The sequence below is a fragment of the Myotis lucifugus genome, unplaced genomic scaffold (genome assembly GCF_000147115.1).
Source record: "Myotis lucifugus unplaced genomic scaffold, Myoluc2.0 scaffold_86, whole genome shotgun sequence".
Lineage (NCBI taxonomy): Eukaryota > Metazoa > Chordata > Mammalia > Chiroptera > Vespertilionidae > Myotis > Myotis lucifugus.
The window spans coordinates 239,270-258,968 of NW_005871134.1; the positions used below are offsets into that span (position 1 = coordinate 239,270).

The following is a 19,699-nucleotide window of genomic DNA, read 5'->3' on the forward strand; positions in this document are numbered from 1 at the left end:
TTAGGCAAGTTAGTTAAACTCTGTTTCCACATCTACAAAATGAAGATAGTATTACTAATTTCATAGGATTTTTTAAAGAATTACATTAACTCAATGTAATTACATGTAGAATGTTTAGTACTAAAGTACAGATATAGTAAGTGCTTAATTGATGTTAGCTATCATAATTACCATCATCATTATCATTATTCCACTATCCCCTAATAAGGGCTTTTCTGTACTCTGAATATGAAGAATCAGTGGACAGAGAGAGTCTTAAACTCTAGGTTGGGTTGTAGAATCTTTGGTTTTGCAAAAGGTACAGAAATATTTCTGATTTAGTGAAGAGATTGATTGATTGACTCTAAGTGAATTTTAAACTTCAACCCTAATCATTAATCAGGAGAAGTGACATAACTACCTTTTACAGAGCCAAGTAAAGAGAGGAGATGCAACTATCTTTTCATATTTCAACCTCTGTTTGGATTCCTGGGATAAAATTTGCTCAAGAGCTTAGCCAGTTTTGCGCAGTGCTTAGAGCATTGGCCCGCAGACTGAAGGGTCTCAGGTTCAATTCTGGTCTAGGGCATGTACCTTGGTTGCAGTCGGGGCACGTGCAGGAGGCAACCAGTTAATGTGTCTCTCTCACATGGATGTTTCTCTCTTGTCTTTCCCACTCCTTTACACTTTTTAAAAAAAAATCAATGGAAAAAATATCCTCAGGTGAGGACTAACAAACAAAAAAATTTTTGCTCAAGAAGTTGAGTAGAGAAACAGAATAGTGTCTGCTTAAGGATAGAGTTCAGCAGCCTCAAAATCCTTAACAGTGAAGAGTGGTATAAATAAATAAAATTAAAATAGTGGCAGATTTCTCCCAGTGTCCTCAGATCTAGTCTTTTAAAAAATAATATAAGGATAATAATATAATACATTGCCAGTGAAATATGCAGTGATATATACAGCCTTCTTCTACCCCTCAAGTTTCCCTCGTTTACTGCCTCAGTTGTCCATCTTTGAAAGCCTTCGAACCTCTGGTCATGCAGGCAGTTAGATAATTTTGCAAAGGTTCACTGAATTCCATCCTTAATTATTGAGGAAAATCTGATTTTTAAAATATAGTTCTTTTTACCTTTCTAGTTTAATTATAAAATTAAGTTCTAAAAGTTAGTAGAAAACCGGATTTCATTCATACCACTGGATTTAAACTAATGAAAATAATAGCAATATTTATTTAGAAAGCACAGGAAAATATTTTATATTTTCAATTATGTTCATTATAATATTCAGATTATAGAATAAGATATGTAAGAAACTAAGTATATGTGAAATTCCTTGAATTCTAATTATTCATAATTTTGATCTTACTTGCTTAAAATGAAGCCTCTCCTATTCACCTAGGGTACTTTTTAAATGTAAAAAGTTATATTTATTTGAGCAAACATATTTGATTCACTTTCATTGATTGAGAACTCTTGTAGCAGCGTTTTCTTTTTTGTTCAGTATGTCTGGACCTAATAGCTCTTCAGAATGGTCCATTGAAGGTCGTCGATTGGTACCACTGATGCCCCGGCTGGTTCCTCAAACTGCCTTCACTGTAACAGCTAATGCTGTTGCCAATGCAGCTATCCAGCACAATGCATCTCTTCCAGTGCCTGCGGAAACAGGAAGCAAGGAAGGTGAGTAGAAAAATATTTGTGTATAGAGATGACTTTTCTTAAATTCTTCAAGAAAAGTTGTCTTATTATTTATCTGTTTATATGTCAGTGTTTAAAGGTTGCAAATCAGTGAGCAATTTTTATTCTGAAACTAGAAACTGCTAAGTTTTTAGTCTCAGCCAGAATTAAGTCCCCCTTTTATGCAAAGTGTGAATTATATTAATCACAAAATTGCAAAAAGCCTTCATGGAATGAATTTTTGAGATTTGTGTGTTTTGTTAGGAGTGAATAAAAGGTTTTAATGGGTGACATGGGAAATAAGTAAGATGATAGAAGTCACTTAGCTGCTGGGGAAAGATGCTGAACTTATACTTTAGAATATAAAGCTCTGTTTTTGTCTTCTGGAATCAGTGGTATATGCTGCTTCTCTATTCCACTCAATGTGCCAAATCCATTAGGGATTACCTGGCAGATGAAGAAAGCTTTCTTTTACTTAATCTAGTAGTTGACAAATACTTTAAAAATCTTTTAATTCTCCTGAGGTTGCCAAGAGTAATATTAAATTTGAGAGTGCACATTGGATTGACTTTCAGTAGCTTACTTTGGTGTTGCATGAAAATGACCCTGAAAATAATGCAGTTGTCAGCTGACTTGGGGAAATTGTCTTTTTGGAATAGCAGTGGGCTGTGGAGCAAAGTGAGATACCCTTTTTGTGCATGCCAGGTTAGGTTCTCTTTTTAAGCTGAAGAAAGCTATACAGGTATTCAGAGACAGTTACCAGTATGCAAACTTTACCTCCATTGAGTTTCTGATTTGTTTGTTGTAGGAGAGGTATCTTTTCTTCCCACTTAACCGTTTCTATCCACAACTCTGGTAGAGTGGAAAGAATATAGGATTTCCAATAGTCAAATCTATGTTTGAATACTAGTTTTGCCATTTCCTAGCTGTGTGACCTCCAGCAAGTTTTTTAGCTTCTGTCAACCTTGGATTCCTCATCTTTGAAATGTAGGTGTGGTATTATAACAATTAGTAATAATAGAAGACAAAGATTTAGTGTAGTACATGGTACTCAGTAAATGGTGCCTATGAGCTATTTTTGTTTCTTGTTGTTATTTAAGATATTGAAATATGATGTTGTCATTACTTTAGTTGAGTTATTGTTGCACTGCTTGGATGGCAAGTGACTAGTGAGTTGGTTTATAATAAAGGAACCTTGCCTTGGTTTCCCCCTAGTAGCCAAGTTGGAAATTGCTATTGTTAGGAAAAAATTATCCATCCATCATTGGTGCTGCTATTAATATTAAAAGAGAATGCAAGTACTGTTTAACTCCTGCCATGAATGAAAAATGATTTTAATTTTTCTTAGTTAGTTTTAGACTTGATTTCTTTGTAACTGCACTTCTTTATTGGCAGTGTTACTTGTAAACAGCTTTTAAATACTTGGGGGAAACCCAGTTAAGTGATGATTTTCAGGAAAGGTTATTAAACCTTTTAACTTGTAAACCTAATACCTAGCACTGGCCTCTAACTTCTGATCGCATGAAAACGTTAAAATTAGCCTGCGGTAAAAACTAATTTTTCTATGAGTGGACAGTTTTCGTGAAAGTTAACAGCAGACTTTTTTTATCGTTCCTTCAGTAGTGGTTTGCTATTCCTACACAAGTACCACGTCAACCCCAACCTCTACCCCTGTTCCAAGTGGCAGCATAGCAACGGTTAAGTCTCCAAGACCTGCCAGTCCTGCCTCCAATGTAGTTGTCTTGCCAAGTGGAAGTACTGTTTATGTCAAAAGTAAGTGATATTCTCAGTGTTGTTATTAGGATCTTCTTGGCTAAATGCTGCAGCACAGGCTCTGATTAGATTTGCCTTTTTGGGTTAAATCATTGATCCACTGGCTATTAACAGTGGTTAGATTTTGGAGGTTCTAAAGAATTCTTTTTTTTACATGTGACTAGCTATATATTGCTTTTTAATTAGTTCTGGGGTTGAGAAATTACTTTTCTTTTGTTCTCTGTAGGGAATATGCCTTGAACAGTGATATCCTTCAAGTATTTACTTGTTTTGATTGTCATGGAATAGAAATGGGAGTAGAAATGAAGGAATGTGCTTATGTGAGTCATTCAGTGTTTACTCCTACAATTGTAATCTTTGTAGTGTTTTAAAAAATTATGGACATTATCTGTTAGATTCAGTGAAGCATTCTAGAAGGTCCATCTTTTATATTTCTAATTGACTATAATTTTTTGAAGTTTTTATTTGCAGTTTTTTTTTTGTTTGTTTTTTTTTTTTAATATATTTTATTGATTTTTTACAGAGAGAAAGGGAGAGAGATAGAGAGTTAGAAACATCGATGAGAGAGAAACATCGACCAGCTGCCTCCTGCACATCTCCCACTGGGGATGTGCCCGCAACCCAGGTACATGCCCTTGACCGGAATCGAACCTGGGACCTTTCAGTCCGCAGGCCGACGCTCTATCCACTGAGCCAAACCGGTTCCGGCTATTTGCAGTTTTTAAACCCTTGATTCTACCCTGTAAAGCAGTTTAATATCCAATTCATTTTTTTGTTTTTTTTCTCCATTGATTTTTAGAGTGGAGGGAGGGAGGGAAAGAAGGGAAGGAGAGAAAGAGAGAGCGAAAGAGAGAAACATCGATTGGTTGCCTCCTGCACATGCCCAGATCGGGGCCAAGGGATCGACCCTGCAATCGAGGTATGGGCCCTTGACTGGAATGGAACCTGGGACCCTTCAGTCTGTGGGCCTACTCTCTAACCACTGAGCCAAACCAGCTAGGTTGATCATTTTTTAAAAAATATCTATGTCTGTTTTTCTGCTTTTGATGTTAACTAGAGACCATTAATATTTGATTTTAATTTTTGTCAATGTAGTTATAAACTTGATTTCTTTGTAACTTTTAGAGGTGGAATTAGCTGTTTTAGACAGGAATGATTTTAGGTCATTGTCAATGTTGTTTAAATTAGAGTCTAAAAATTAAACATGTAAGGAGTTATATTTTATTACAAGTTATATTTTATATCATGCTGTATGCTTTTAAAATATCTTCTCTGTAGAGATTTTGTATGTGTGTTGCAAGGTTTTATGTTTCTCACTTGATTTAAAAAACAAACACAGTTGAGGCTTTAGTACATAAAAACTGAGAATTTGGGACTATTAAATTTATGTCTGATTTCTGTGGATTCATCCAAGATGGTCTTTTAAAATAACTTTAGAAATCTACTTTTTAATAGTTTTTTAAAACCTTGAAAGTGAATTCCAAACATAAAGTATAGTTTGAAGTAACAGGAAGTATATTTTGGAAGTATATTGCTTAATTCTCAGAAGTTACACAGGCAACATTAGTTTGGGACAGAATAATTCATTCACTTAACTTTTTATGTGCAAGGCACGATGCCAGGGAAACAATAAGACTTAGTCACATAAAGACTTAGTTATTTTCCTCTGGTACCCCTTAATTATGGGAGATATGCAGAATGACAGTCACATTGTCATGGAGCAAGTGATAAGAAGAGACTATACAAGGTGCTTTATAAGCTCAGAGGAAACATGGATTCACTGAAGAGATGGCTTGCAGGACGATGATTGCAGAATGGTGAAGTGGTCATTGATGGGAGAGTATTTCCCAAAGAACAACAGTATATAGAGACTTCAGATGGATAGAATGTGGTAAGGCTTTGAGGAATGGTGAGCAGTTCAGTGTACCAGGATTATAGAGGTACACAGGATTGAGTGGAACAGGGTATTGTGTTCTTGTAAAAATATGGGACTTTGATATAGTAATAATTTTGTGCCTTATCTTGTAGGAAGATAAAAACTGTTAAAGAATTTGAAGCAGGGCATTCCCATGAGATTTTATAATTGGTAGTAGGTTGGAGGGTGGAAAAGAAGTAGAGATTAAAAGTATGAAAACCTTTTAGGAGGGTGTTACTAAAATACAGGCAGGCGATAAGAGGGTCTTGCCATCACCATAGGATTAAAGAAGGAAAGAAGGCATTCAGAGACAACTTCTCTGAAGGAGGATTGACTGATTGGGTGTGACAAAGAGACAGGTCAAGGATGATTTGATGATACAAAGATATTAAAATAAGGTATAAAATGCAATGTTAAATTGCTATAAATATAGCAATATTGTCCTTGTCTTTCAGGTGTTAGCTGTTCAGATGAAGATGAAAAACCCAGAAAACGCAGGCGAACAAACTCTTCTAGTTCCTCCCCTGTTGTCCTAAAGGAAGTTCCAAAAGCTGTTGTTCCCGTCTCAAAGACGATCACTGTGCCTGTGAGTGGAAGTCCCAAGATGAGCAATATCATGCAGAGCATTGCCAACTCCTTACCACCTCACATGTCTCCTGTGAAAATAACCTTCACCAAACCATCAACTCAGACGACAAACACAACAACACAGAAGGTATGTAGTGGCGGGAGTCTCTGCTTGCCAATTGCTATTTCCGTCTCTTTCAGTACAGTTCAGATTTAACAAACGCACTGAGTACTTACTATGTGCTTGGCATTATGCTGGGAATATTCACATCTCTTTATTTCTGCACATACAGCTTTGGGATAGGTATTATTTCACTTTTTCTAGATGAGGCTCAGAGATGCCAAATGACGTGCCTAATATGCCACAGTTAGCAGATCCCATGCTTCTAGACTTCTATTCTATTTTATTATTGTAATGCTATTTGGAAAAAAATTAAATCTGAAAGATTATTTTTACCCGAGATAGGATGACTTTACTTTAGGCGCTCACTTTTTACTTTGCTAAGAGTAACAGAGTTGTCAGAGTTAGGTGTTTCATATAAGAAGGAAGCATATGATTAAATGAATAATTATCTTTTTATTTTGTTTGATATCATCAATTTATTCCTAAACTCTTCTCTCCTTATGTTCGAATGATCAGTATTCTGTCAATTTCATCTTACTAGAATCCTCTAACTTCCCACACTAATCTGGATGTTGATGGCATCTTAGGCTTGTTGCATACCTGCATTTCTGGGATCTTCGTTCACTGCATCCTGATATTCCTCTTTCATGGTTTATTTACTCATTTGCTAGAGTATATCCTGCAGTAACTTCTTGGTATATAAGTGGATGGAGAGTATATTTTTGAGACCTTGCATGGTGGACTGAAAATTTCTTTATTCTACCCTCCCACTTTCTTGATGGGGAATTATTCTAGAGTGGCAGTCATTTTTCTTAAGAATTTTGAAGATATTGCTCCACTTGCCGTTGGCTTCCAGTATTACTTTTGAGAAGCCCACTGCTGTTCTAATTTCAGATCCTCTTCTTTTTGAAAACTCAGTAACTTTCAGAGTTCTGAAATTTCAAGGTAATTTTTTTTGTGTGAGTTTTGTTGTTGTTGTTGTTGTTTTTTATCCATTGGGTTGCCTACTCAGTGGCCTCTTTCATTTATTTCTTTGATTTTTTTCAGTTCTCTTTTTGGATCACCTATTATTCATGATGTTGAACTGCCTGGATTGATTCTTTCGTTGTTCTTATCCTTTCTCACTCACATTTTCCGTTTGTTTGCTTTTTCTTTCTGCTTTAGTATAATGGTTAAAAGCTGACTTTCTGAATTCAAATTTCAGTATTGTATTTGCCACTTAATATCTGTGACTGTGGGAAAACTAAACTCTAGACCTAAGTTTTCTCATTTGTAGAATAGGGAAAATAATATATCCATTTTATAGGATTTTGGGGGTATGAATAAATGAGATGATAAATGTAAAACTGTTAGAATAGAGTCTAGAACATAATTAATGTTTTATAAGTATTATTTTTCTTTATTCTTTAACTTTATCCTTCACTACTTTATGGAACTTTTTATTTTTGCTCCTATACTTTAAATTTCTAGTAATTCCTTTTTATTCTCTGAAAATTCCTTGTTAAAAAAAATATAGCATCCTGCTCTTTCATATAATCACTATATTCTCTTATCTGATGATAGCTCAGGATAACTTTTGATGTTTTCTCTTTTACCTGTAAGTTCCTTTTATCTATTTGTTTTGATCTCTCTCTCATATCAGAGTTTTCTTACATGCTGGGTTTCTGCTTATATGTGAAAGTGGGTATTATAAAGCTGACAGAAAATTCTGTGTATAGGGTGAGATATGTTGGCTGGTGACTTGCTTTGTAGGTTGACCTAGCTGGTTGACTATCCCTTTACCTCCATTAAGCTGTCACCCTAATTTAGGGCTTTTTCATGGACTGGTTAGTTTCCTCAGAGGAGAATTTTCCAGTTTCCTACCTAGAGCAGTAAATCTTTCTGTCCTTATTTTGAAAGTAAATGGAGAGAGAGGGCTGGATAACCCCATCATTAAGTATATAAACTTTACCTCTCTGTTTTCAACATAGCACCCACTCCACTCAGCCTGGTGTCATCAAATTCCCTTGGATTTAGTCTTTCTTTAGGATGGGGGAGGATAACTGGGGATCTAAATGCTATTTAAACAGACTTTCAGCTAATTTTTTCTCTCTAGTTCTACTTTTATACCCACTTAAGAAGTATTTGGTGCTCTCAGTTGCTGAGTCTTTCAGGGGTTCTCTGATGCAAGTTGTCTTGTTTTTTGTTCTTCTGTTTGTTATCTTATATTTTCACTTTCTTAGGAATGCTTGATCAATTATTGTTTGTCTGTTTGTTTTCCAGTTTCCAAAAGTTTTATAGCTGTTGTCTCCTTTCCATTTTGAACTTCCAGGTTTATGTGGCTCTTTCCTTTAAAAAAAATCTGTTCATACTGTTAGAGGAATTTGGGAGAGAGTGGAGGTAAATTTTTGTGTTCAGTGTGTGATCTTCCCACCTTTCAATCTTCAGATACATTATAACTTTCATTTAAAGAATCTCCTTGAGTTTTCTAGAAGGATACCATTACATAATATGGAAAAAATATATCATTTTCTTAATAAAGTAGAAATGATAATGAGTTGATCTGTGGAATTATAATTCTATTTTCCATCTTGGAATGAGGCATTATGGTCTAGTGTTAGAATCAAACAAGAATATTTCTAGGTAAGAGGCCTGGGATGGAACCCCAGTTCTTTCAAGTTTGATCTAAGATAAATTAGTCTTTTTAAATCTGTTTACCCATTTGTGAGTTGAGAATAATGCCAATCTTAAGAGATTATTGGGAGGATTAAATGAGATTGGGTATTTTAAAGTACAACATCATGTGTGTACTCAAAAATGTTAGCTCCTTTCCAATGCAGTTATTTTATGGAAAACAATGTTTTATTTATTTGCACCATTGTGAGTGAGCTGTTTCAAGTAACTGAACTCATCAATTAACTGAAGCTTACCCCTTAATATATAGAAATTGACTATTTTTGATGACTTCTTAAAAGTTACACTGAACATAAATTTTGCATTTGTAATTTGATGTCTCCAAGGTAGTCTTTCTGAATATCACTTTTTATATATTATTATAATATAATTATTGCTTTCTGGGCTAGCCCTATATTAGGTGGCATCACATACTATATTCTATAAGTTTTTAAGTCAACGTATTGTAACTTTTTTACTGACTTCTTTGCTGGATCTTATTTTGTCAGTAATTCTTCTCTCCCCTACCTTCTCTCCTACTTTCTAAATTTGGTATTTGAGAAATAGTGTAGCAAAGTTATAGCTAAAAAAGCACCCACCTCCTATCCATGCCTTTCTATTCCCTTACTGTTTTATTTTTATTTGTTATGCTTATAACTAGTTGACATCATATTACATATTTGTTTATTTCCTATTAGAGTAGAAATTGCTAAGGGTAGAGACTTTGTCTTACTCATCACTGTATTCTTCAGTGGTTAGAATAGTGTCTGGCATGTAGTAGGTGTAATATTTGTTGAATGAGTGAATGAATGAATGAATGAATAAATAGATTTGGTTCCAGTACTGGCCCTATCACTATTCTTGAACCTTAGTTTGCTATAAAACAAAGTTAATGACAGTACTTACTTCCTAGAGTTATCAGGATAATTAAATGAGATGATTCATGGAAAGTGCTTTACCCAGTGCATATGTTGAATTTTCAGTAAATGTCACCTAACATTATTAACCGTTCAATCTTCTTTGGTAGACCTATATAAATATACTTGTAATAGATGGAGGTTTACTTGTAAGTAAGTTGGTGAACTTTTTTTTTTTTTAATTTAGTGACTTTATTTTTTTCTTTCTGACTTATGAAAATAGATAGTTGAGGTTGTCACACTTGTGATGTTTATAAGAGGGTATATTAATCTCCAAAGTCATAAATGAGCCATACATGAAATTTCAGGCTCAGAACTTTAGATTTGTTCTACTGTGTTTAAAAAATAAACATTTAAAACAAATTATGTTAAAAATAAGATTCATTGATTCCTCAAATATTTATTATTTACTGTGTTCCAGATACAAAACTACTCATGTACACTCAGTACCATTAGTTTTATTATTTCTTGGACAAGCTGAGTATGGGTAGGACTAATAGATATTGTTTGTTTTCATTTTGCTGGGTAGATGGATTTTTTTGAAATCTTTGTAAGGCTGTTGACATTATTGTATTCACCTTGGATTTCTCACAAATCCTATGTAAGTCAACTTAGGAATTATTTTAGGTAAAGTGACTTTTACATTAAATATAATTATTTATGATTTTGTGGACTTGATTCAAATTCTAATAGGTCATATATTTTCAGGGTAGACAAACTTCCACCTATGTTAATGTGGTGCCATCATTTTAAGTATAACATTGTATAGCACTTATATAAAAAAAGCAACAGAATATAGCTTTATGCTTTCATGTGCTTGATTTATATTTTTCATTTTATCCTTAGGGTGCAAGTCCCAGCACTCTTAAGGAGTTTTTGTGAGTGCTAGAAGGTCAGTAATTTGGATTATGGCCTCAATAAACACTGTTTGGTTCACTTGGTTTCAAAATCCCTTTATTTCCCTGTTGTAATAAGTAACTTTAAAGTACAAGTAAATTTTCTTCAAGGTGGATCTCTAATTTTGAATAATCCCTTTTCAGATAAAAAAATCAACCCGCAGACTGAAATTTCAAATATGTTTTATCTTTGTATCTATAACCTAAAACATACTCTTAAAGACTCCAGATTTATTTTGCTGAAATTATGTTGTCTTAATGTTAGAAGCCTACATTCATATTCCAGTTCTGAAATTGCAAATATTTGACACAAGTGTGAATGCTTCCCCTTCCCTTGCCCATGACAGACATTGCAAATTAACTGTGTCGTACTTTCTTGCCAAACCTTGGCGAATCCTCATCTGTGCCACAGAGTCCTTATAAACACTGTGCTTGAGAAAGCTACTACTATTAGTTCAGAATTGGCAAATGTGAAACCTAATTGCCATTACTACACTAATTGGTTTGGCTGTGTTAGTAGCTATGTGAATTCTTTGAATACACAGGGCTATCAGAATTTTGGAAAAACCTATCTAAAATTTTTTAATGTAACAAAAATTGAGTACATTATATTTCCAGATTGATTTGGTTTATATAATACCTTTGCTGCTATCCCGTTAACACTTATTAAGTAGTAATAATAAGCTACTAATAAGTACCATTTGTTGACTGCCAAATATTGACCATCTGCTATGTGCCTAGCACTATGTTAGATGCTTCACATCATTATCTCATTTAATCCTTGTAATGATTTGCAAGGTAGGTATTATTATCCCTATTTTATAGATGAAAGTTGGAGCACAGAGATTTGAAATGTGTCCAGGGGTCACTATTTGTCAGTGGCAGTGCAGGATTAAGCTCAGGTTCTTTGGACTCTTAAGTTTCTGGTCTTCTTATTATATTGGTCTACTTCTTCTCAGTTTACATAATGGCTGATGGTTGTTTTTGTAATAATAACTATATAGATATTTGCTGATCAAGTCTATATAGAAGTATGCTGGTCATGATGTGTATTTGTCTCTGAGTCCTTAAAGTAATGGACATGTACTAATTCTCTATAACACTTGAAATATATATATAATAGAGATTTAGCTAAAGCCTCTTTGAGATGTAGGTATTGAGTATAGACATACTCAGTAAATTTTGACTAACTGCTTTAACTTCAGGCCTTCTGTAGGATTGATATAAAAATGAAAAAGAATCTCTCCCTTAAATTCTTTGGATTTTTCAAAACAATTTTTCTGCCCTTGGTACAAGAAATTTTGGTAAAAGAGGAAAAAGACATTCAGCTCTGTTTTGGGTATCACTATACCACCATGACACCAAGGATAAAACTGTGATACTACAGATTTGTAAATGATTTTTGTGTTCTCAACTGTAAAATAGGGATAATAATAGTATCTGCATCATAGGATTGTTGAGAGATTTAAATAAGCCAATGCATATTAGCTCCAGGAGCTAATCTTGATTTTTTTCCTTTAACCTGATCATTTCCATACATCAAGTCCTATTGACTTTACCTCTCAAAATAATCTGAAACTGCTCACTTCTCTTTATTTCCATTAACACCCCAGTTCAAGCAGCCTCTATTATTGCCTGGTCTACTGCAATAGCTTCTTTACAAGTTTCACTGCTTCCACTCTTGCATCTTATCACATAGCTGCTAGAGTAATCTTTTAAAATAAAAATCAAGTTTTGTTGTAAAACCATCCCATGGTTTCCCATTATAGTTAGTATACAATTTAAATTCTTTACTCTGGCTTACAAATTTGATCTGACCTTTGCTTAATTTTTCCACCCCCTCCTTGCTCTATATGGTTTTGCTACACTGGCTTGCTTTCTGTTTATAACTACATTGAGCTAATTCCCACCTTAGGACCTTTGCTATCCTGTTCTCTTTGAAATGCCTTGTCCCTATATCATTTAGAGTTTCTTAGCTATATTGGCTAAACTTGAAGTTTCTTTCTTGCTCCCTGCCCCCCTCCCCTTTTTTTCTCTGTTCTCTGTATCAACCTATGAGCAAATCCTGTTTTTTCTTCTTTAAATATATTCAGAATCTGTTCACTTTTCACTATTTTTACCATGAACACTTTGGTCACCATCACCTCTGTTTATTGCAGGAGGCTCTTAATTTTTCTCCCTGTTTCTATGTTTCTACTATTTCTGCTCTACTATACTTTTCACCTAGTAGATAGAGTAATGTTTTCTTTTAAAAAAACACACACACAACTTTATTTTTTGCCTGGGCCAGGTGCCTCAGTTGGTTGGAGCATCATCCCATACACCAAATGATTGTGGGTTCGATTCCTGGTCAGGGCACATACCTAGGTTGTGGAGTATGTACAGGAGGTAGCCTGTCGATGTTTCTCACCTCTCTCTCTCTCTCTCTCTCTCTCTCTCTCTCTTTCTCTCTTTCTCTCCCCCGCCTCCCCTCTTCCTCTCTCTCTAAAAATCAATAGAACATAACATCGGGTGAGGATTAAAAGTAAACTAAAAATAAAAAGGACTTTAGTTTTTAAATAGTTTTATATTTAGAGAAAATAGAACAGAGAGTTCTCATATACCTTGCACTAAGTTTCCATTATTTTTAAGATTTTATATTAGTGTGGTACATTTGTTAAAATTAATGAACCAATATCGATGCACTGATATTAACTAAAGTCCATGGTTTATTCACATTTTTTTTGGAGTTTTTACCTATTGTCATTTTCTGTTTCGGGATACCTTATTGCATGTCTTCTTAGGCTCCTCTTGGCTGTGAAAGTTTCTCAGACTTTCCTTATGTCTGATGACCTTGACAGTTGTGAGGAGTAGTAGTCAAGTGCTTTGTAGGATGTCCCACTATTGCAATTTGTCTAATGTTTCCTCATGATTAGTCGAGGGTTATGGATTTTCAGAAGGAAGGCCACAGATAGAAAGTGCCATTTTCATCATATCAGATCAAGGGTATTTACTGTCAACATGATCTTACATCATCTAGTCCTCCATTACTTCTCTGAATCTGTCTCCTACTATGCTCTACCTTATAAATTCCAATCCTATTTATTAGGTCCTTGAAGTTTCTTGAACATATAAAGTTTGCTTCTGCTTCAGGGCCCCTGTGTTTACTGCTCCCTGTGCCATTGGATACCCTTCCTCTAGGTAGCAACATGCTTCTCACCCCTTCGTTGCTTACTTCTAGTTTCTGTTCAAATGTCACTTTATCATAGAGATCATCATTAAATACTATAGAAAAAGTCATAAAGCACTCCATTATCTTTTATGTCCTACCTTGCTTTATTGGCTCTTCCAACATGACATGAATTTTTTATTTGTTTATTATTATTCTCCCCCCCACTAGAATGTAATTCCATGAAGTACAAACTTTGTTTTGTTTATTCCACTATCCCTAGCATCTAGAATCATGCCTGGCACATAGTAGATGCTCAACAAATATTTACAAATGAATGACTATTCAAATTACTTTCTAGAAAGATTGTGCCAATATATATTTCCTAAGCATTATGTTAACATTCTTACTTTGCTGTGTCTTGAACAGCATTGCATGTTGTCTTTAAAAATATTTGGTTGGTAAAAATTTTTCATTTAAATATTTTTAGTTATGTATTTATCTCTGTTAAATTGTTTCTTCATACTTTGTTTCATAAGCTATTTTTGAATTATATATAACGGCAATTCTAAATACATTAGTAGTATAGCAGGTATATGAAAATAACTTATTTTTCGTTTCTTAGGTTATTATAGTGACCACATCACCAAGTTCAACCTTCGTGCCCAATATTCTCTCCAAATCCCATAACTATGCAGCAGTCACTAAACTTGTACCAACATCAGTAATTGCTTCCACAACCCAGAAGCCACCGGTGGTTATAACTGCTTCACAGTCCTCTCTGGTCAGTAGTAGCAGCAGTGGCAGCAGCAGTTCTACACCTTCACCTATCCCTAATACAGTTGCAGTAACAGCCGTGGTATCTTCCACACCATCTGTGGTCATGTCAACAGTAGCACAAGGTGAGTGTAATTCAACATGTAATTCTGTTCCTGTGGTATATGGGAATTTTGAAGAGAACTCTTATTTTTCTGCTTTGGGTCTGAAGGTCTCTCCTGTTTCATCACAGATTACAACTTTCCTTCTCCCAGTCTGAGAATGTCAAGATAGTAGGTTACTCAGTTTTCTTATATTAATACTAGAGACCTGGTGCACGAAATTCCTGCACTCGGGGGGTGGTCCCTCAGCCCAGCCTGTGCTCTCTCACAGTTCAGGAGCCCTCAGGGGATGTCCGACTGATGGCTTAGGCCTGCTCTGGCTGTCGGACATCCTTAGCACTGTTGTGCAGGCAGGAGAGGCTCCCACCACCGCCGCTGCGCTTGCCAGTGTGATCCCGGCTTCTGGCTGAGCAGTGCTCCCCCTGTGGGAGCACACTGACCACCAGGGGGCAGCTCCTGCATTGAGCACCTGCCCCCTGGTGGTCGGTGCGCGTCATAGCAACCTGTCGTTCCCACCGTTCAGTCGATTTGCATATTAGCCTTTTATTATATAGGATACTTCAAGATTTTAAAAATTCACATGCATAGTATCTAATCACCGAGGTAATTAATATTCCCCAAATATAAATCTTGTCCCAACAAATTTCAAAGGCATATACAAATATCCTATATAATAAAGAGGTAATGTGCACGCCCTCACAAGATGGCTGCCTATGATCAGGCCGGCAGGGGGGTTAGTGAGGGAAGACCAAATGACTGAACAAGCAGGTTGTGTGGGGCGACTAGGCTGGCAGGGGGCTTAGTGAGGTATGACCAAATGACTGAACAAGCAGGCTGTGTGGGTTAGTGAGGGACGACCAAACGACTGAACAGCAGGCTGCGTGGGGCGACCAGGCTAGGGGGCGGGGGGGGGGGGGCGTGAGGGGCGACCAGGCCGGGGGGGGGGCAGTGGGGCAAAATCAGTCTAGCGGGGGGGGGGGGGGCAGTTAGGGACAACCAGGCAGGCAGGCAGGTGAGCGATTAGGAGCCAGCGGTCCAGGATTGTGAGAGGGATGTCCGACTGCCAGTTTAGGCCCGGGTCCTGGATTGGAGAGGGTGCAGGTTGGGCTGTGGGGACCCACCCCCATGCATGAATTTCGTGCACTGGGCCTCTAGTCTTTAATATAGTGGGATTTTCAAATGAGGAACTTGAAATTACTTTACTATAGGTTCTTCTTAGGCACTCAGTTTATAATTATGTACTCAGAGATGTCAAGTATGTAACCTCTTCAAAGTAAGTTACCCAGTGATAAAAAGTAGGGGGAAGAATATGATTTCAAGGACATGCCATTTGCCTTTTTTCAATCTCCTACATTTTTCTGTGTGGGTGGTAATGGGAGATATTGAGAGGAATTGAGGCTAAACTGAAGGACAATGCTTCTTTATAGCAGAGGAAAGGAAATGTGGAAACATTAATTTTCTGTTAGCTTAAATCAGTTTAGATATCTTCTATATTTTTATGTTCCTCCCAGAGGAAAGGTGAATAGCACAGTTAAGAAATTTTTATTTTGCGGGGTTGGTAAGTCTTAAGATGGGGATCAGAGAGAAGTATTATACAGTATTCATACCCATGGTGTAATCTATGAAAAAGGAACATAGAAGCAACATAGAACAGAACTTAATATTAGTTTTTATTGGATATTACTTGAATAATATATAGCTCAAGGTAGACTAAGACTGGGAAATATAGTTTATGAACCAGTAGCAAATGTAAGCAGTTGATTAGGAAAATAGTGTTTTTCATAATTGCTTTAATCATGTTTAGTGTATTCTATATAACTCTCTTAGTAAGGAAGAGGTTACATAGATGCAATGTGGTCAGTATTCCTTTTCTATAGCCCTAATGATAGAATGTGAGAGCATCTGTTATTATTTTCTGGCTCTAATACTCATTTAATGTCTTAATCAATAACAATAAATAGCAGGCTTGAAATTTTCTTTTATTTGTTACCTTAACTGATTTTTTAAAAAATCGTTCCAACTTTTCTATTTGTGCAATAGTAAACTATAATATAGCATTATTAAAAATATAAATGATTTTATATAGAAAGTCTGTTTAAAATGCTGGTTGTAAACATGATCTAAATTCATCATTTCAAAATTTGAAGGTGAGAGAAGCAAAGGCCATTTGTCTGCTCACCTGACCTTACATCAAAACCATTATCCATTGACAGTTGTTTTTCCCTTCCAGTCCTCATTACACAGTTTGCTAAAGTTTTACTATATTAGAAAGGTTACTGTTCTTCCAAGTTTTTATTTGAGATAAGAGGGCCATTCTTCTTGGTTACAAATGAAATATCTTTAGACAAATGAATATTCCATGCTTCTGTTTTCATTCTTAATTTTCTCCAGCTACCCTTTGAAGCTCTTGGGAATTTAGGACTTTCCTATTTTCTTTTTGCATCCTGTATCTCTCTGTGAGCCTTAAGTAGTTATTTACAGGGGAGCTGGACAAGACGTCTCAGATTTCTCATGAATTCATTGGAATTCAGTAGAGCATGAGGGATATAAAAGTATCTGAATGTAGATAGTGAAGGAAACTATGATTATTTGAGTTGCTGTTTGAGATACTTAATTTTCATATTATTCTAAGAAATGAAGGCATCTTCTTTTTCAAAAGGTAAAATTTAATGGGATGGTAATATACAGGCTGTAGTTGTGATTCTGACTACCGGTCTTCTGTAGCCCCTCTGTGAGTACCAGTGTCTGCTTTTGTTGGAGATTAAAGACAGGCTGTTTTCGAGCTCATACACCTATATATGGTTATTCTTGTAGGGGCAGCTGGTGGAAGAGGGAAAGAGTCTTATAGCAATAACTTGGTGGGTGACTCCATGTTTATCAATGTAGAGATGGTTCCAAATGTAGAGAATAGGGGAATTGTATATGGTTGGCTCATGCTGTGGGAAGGGAAAGGAACTCATTAATATTAGGAATATCGGAGTGCTTAACATTCTGATTAGAATAGTAGTTCTGAGTTGGTCATCTAGAAGAAAGGATGATTAAAAAACTTATTATGAAAAATTCCAAACATATAAGTAGAATAGTAAAATGAAATCTTAGGTACCCATTACCCAGCTTCAGGGATGTACAGTACTTGGTCAGTCCTGTTTCACTTATACCTGCTATTTCCTTCCACATACTCTTGTATTGACCAGGAATGTTTTTAAAGGTATCATATATATATTTTTTAAAAATCACAATGCCACACCTAGAATTTTTAACAATAATTCCTTTTTGTAATAATAATTTATTGATATAGTAAAATATCAGTTAGCATCTAAATTTCTTTGATTATGTGTTTGAATTAAGATCTAAATAAGATCCACATTGCATTGATTGATATGGTTATTGCTATAAGACTCTTTCCCTCTTCCACCAGCTGCCCCTTAGAATTGTAGTGCAAAGAAATTCAACAAATCTGGAAGCTAAGGCTCAGAGAGTCAGAGTGACTTCTTAAGATTTCTTTGGTGCTCAACTAGTCCTATCCTTTTCAGTGGGAGCCTCTTCAAGTTGGCTCCTCAATTGTTTTGACACAACCACATTAGTCCTTAATAGCTTCCTTGTTTTGTGGTATGACAAGATAGGTTCACCTTGTACATTTCCCCCCCATATTTGGAATTAGACATTTCTTCAAGGAGCCCTGGTTTCTTAGTGAGAAATGGTGCTTAGACACCACAGTCTGAGCACTAAGGGGATGGTCATTGTTCCTGGATCTTTTCTGTAGACAGAGCTAGAATCCTTTTTTTCTTTCAGGGAGGAAAAAACATTGTGAGTTTATACTGATATTACCAATTCCAATTTAGAATTATGAGTGTGTTTTTTTCTATTTGTATAATTGTATCTTTTTCTCCACTTACACTAAAAATCTTGGTTCCTAATGATTAATAAAACTATATGTATTTGACTTATCCTATAATATATATTACAGAATAACAAAACCAAATGATAACTGACAATATGATTACTGAGTAGAACTTAAGATTTTATTATGGTTCTTTTGGCTTTTAAGAGTATTCTCATTATGGATATATAGTTGAATTACTGTATTTTAAAGTCACTTGAAATTTTTTTCTCTGTGGTGAAGCTCTAATTTAGTATATAATTAGGTTAATGTGTTTTGTTTTTATGGATTGTAATTTAAAATTTTTCAACTTAATTTTATTTATAATTACATAAAATATTTATAAAGTTCCAAAGTCAAATCCACAAACAAGGTGTGTTCTGAGAAGTCTACCTTTGATCTACAATTCATATACCCTGTTTTGTTCTTTCCTGATAGGTAATTTTTTTTTCTTTAATTTTTAAAAATATTTTTTATTGATTTCAGAGAGTAAGGGAGAGGGAGAGAAAGATAGAAACATCAATGATGAGAGAGAATCATTGATCAGCTGCCTTCTGCATGTCCTATGCTGGGGATTGAGCCCTCAAGCCAGACATGTGCCCTGACCAGGAATCAAACCGTGACCTCCTGGTTCATAGGTTGACGCTCAACCACTGAGCAACACCACCTGGGCTCAAGTACTTCTCATTCTGTGATTTTACTTGATCCACACAGCAACCCTTAGAATTGTAGTGCAAAGAAATTCAACAAATCTGGAAGCTAAGTCCCAGAGAGTCAGAGTGACTTCTTAAGATTTCTTCTCTATCTTTATTATTCCTCAGAAACATTTTACATAAGGATGTGATATTATTTTAAATTTTTTCTGCAATTTAACAGAGAAAAAATAAATTTTCTGTAATGCAATGTCATGGTGGGGATGTGGAGGAATATGAGATATAGGCTAAGTACTTGATCATCAGGCTATTAATTTATCAGTTTCTTTTCATTGTTTCAGCAGTGCTCAAAAAGTTGATATGGTGAGTTATATTCAAGATTCTTTGTTAGGAATATTAATTCATTTACAAATAGTAATCCTATTGTATTGTTGATAAATTATAAAGTTACTGATGAAAAATCTGGGACAGGGAAGAATTTCTTTGAAACTCATAGATCTTTAGTTGAAGTTACTGGTACTCCTTAGCTATGCACATTTGCTAATGCTAGTGTTGCACTGAAAAGAAATGTCTTACAACCTTTAGTCATCAGAATTTTCATTTTGCTCTGGATATATTGAGTATGCTCACTTGTAACTTCATAT

General features: G+C 35.4%; 1 protein-coding gene across 9 annotated transcripts in view; it reads left to right on the forward strand.

The window, feature by feature from the left end:
• EMSY (EMSY, BRCA2 interacting transcriptional repressor) overlaps positions 1 to 19,699 on the forward strand; it is a 79,951-nt gene that overhangs the window by 14,423 nt on the left and 45,829 nt on the right. For 5 of the 9 annotated variants that reach the window (XM_014457853.2, XM_014457855.2, XM_014457858.2 and 2 more), the window contains 4 exons: positions 1,480 to 1,655; positions 3,273 to 3,425; positions 5,796 to 6,055; positions 14,270 to 14,546. In XM_014457853.2, coding sequence (XP_014313339.1) covers positions 1,480 to 1,655; positions 3,273 to 3,425; positions 5,796 to 6,055; positions 14,270 to 14,546 — 866 coding nt within the window. The remainder of the gene's footprint in view (positions 1 to 1,479; positions 1,656 to 3,272; positions 3,426 to 5,795; positions 6,056 to 14,269; positions 14,547 to 19,699) is intronic. The other 4 variants (XM_014457854.2, XM_006091048.3, XM_014457857.2 and 1 more) reach the window with 2 other exon arrangements.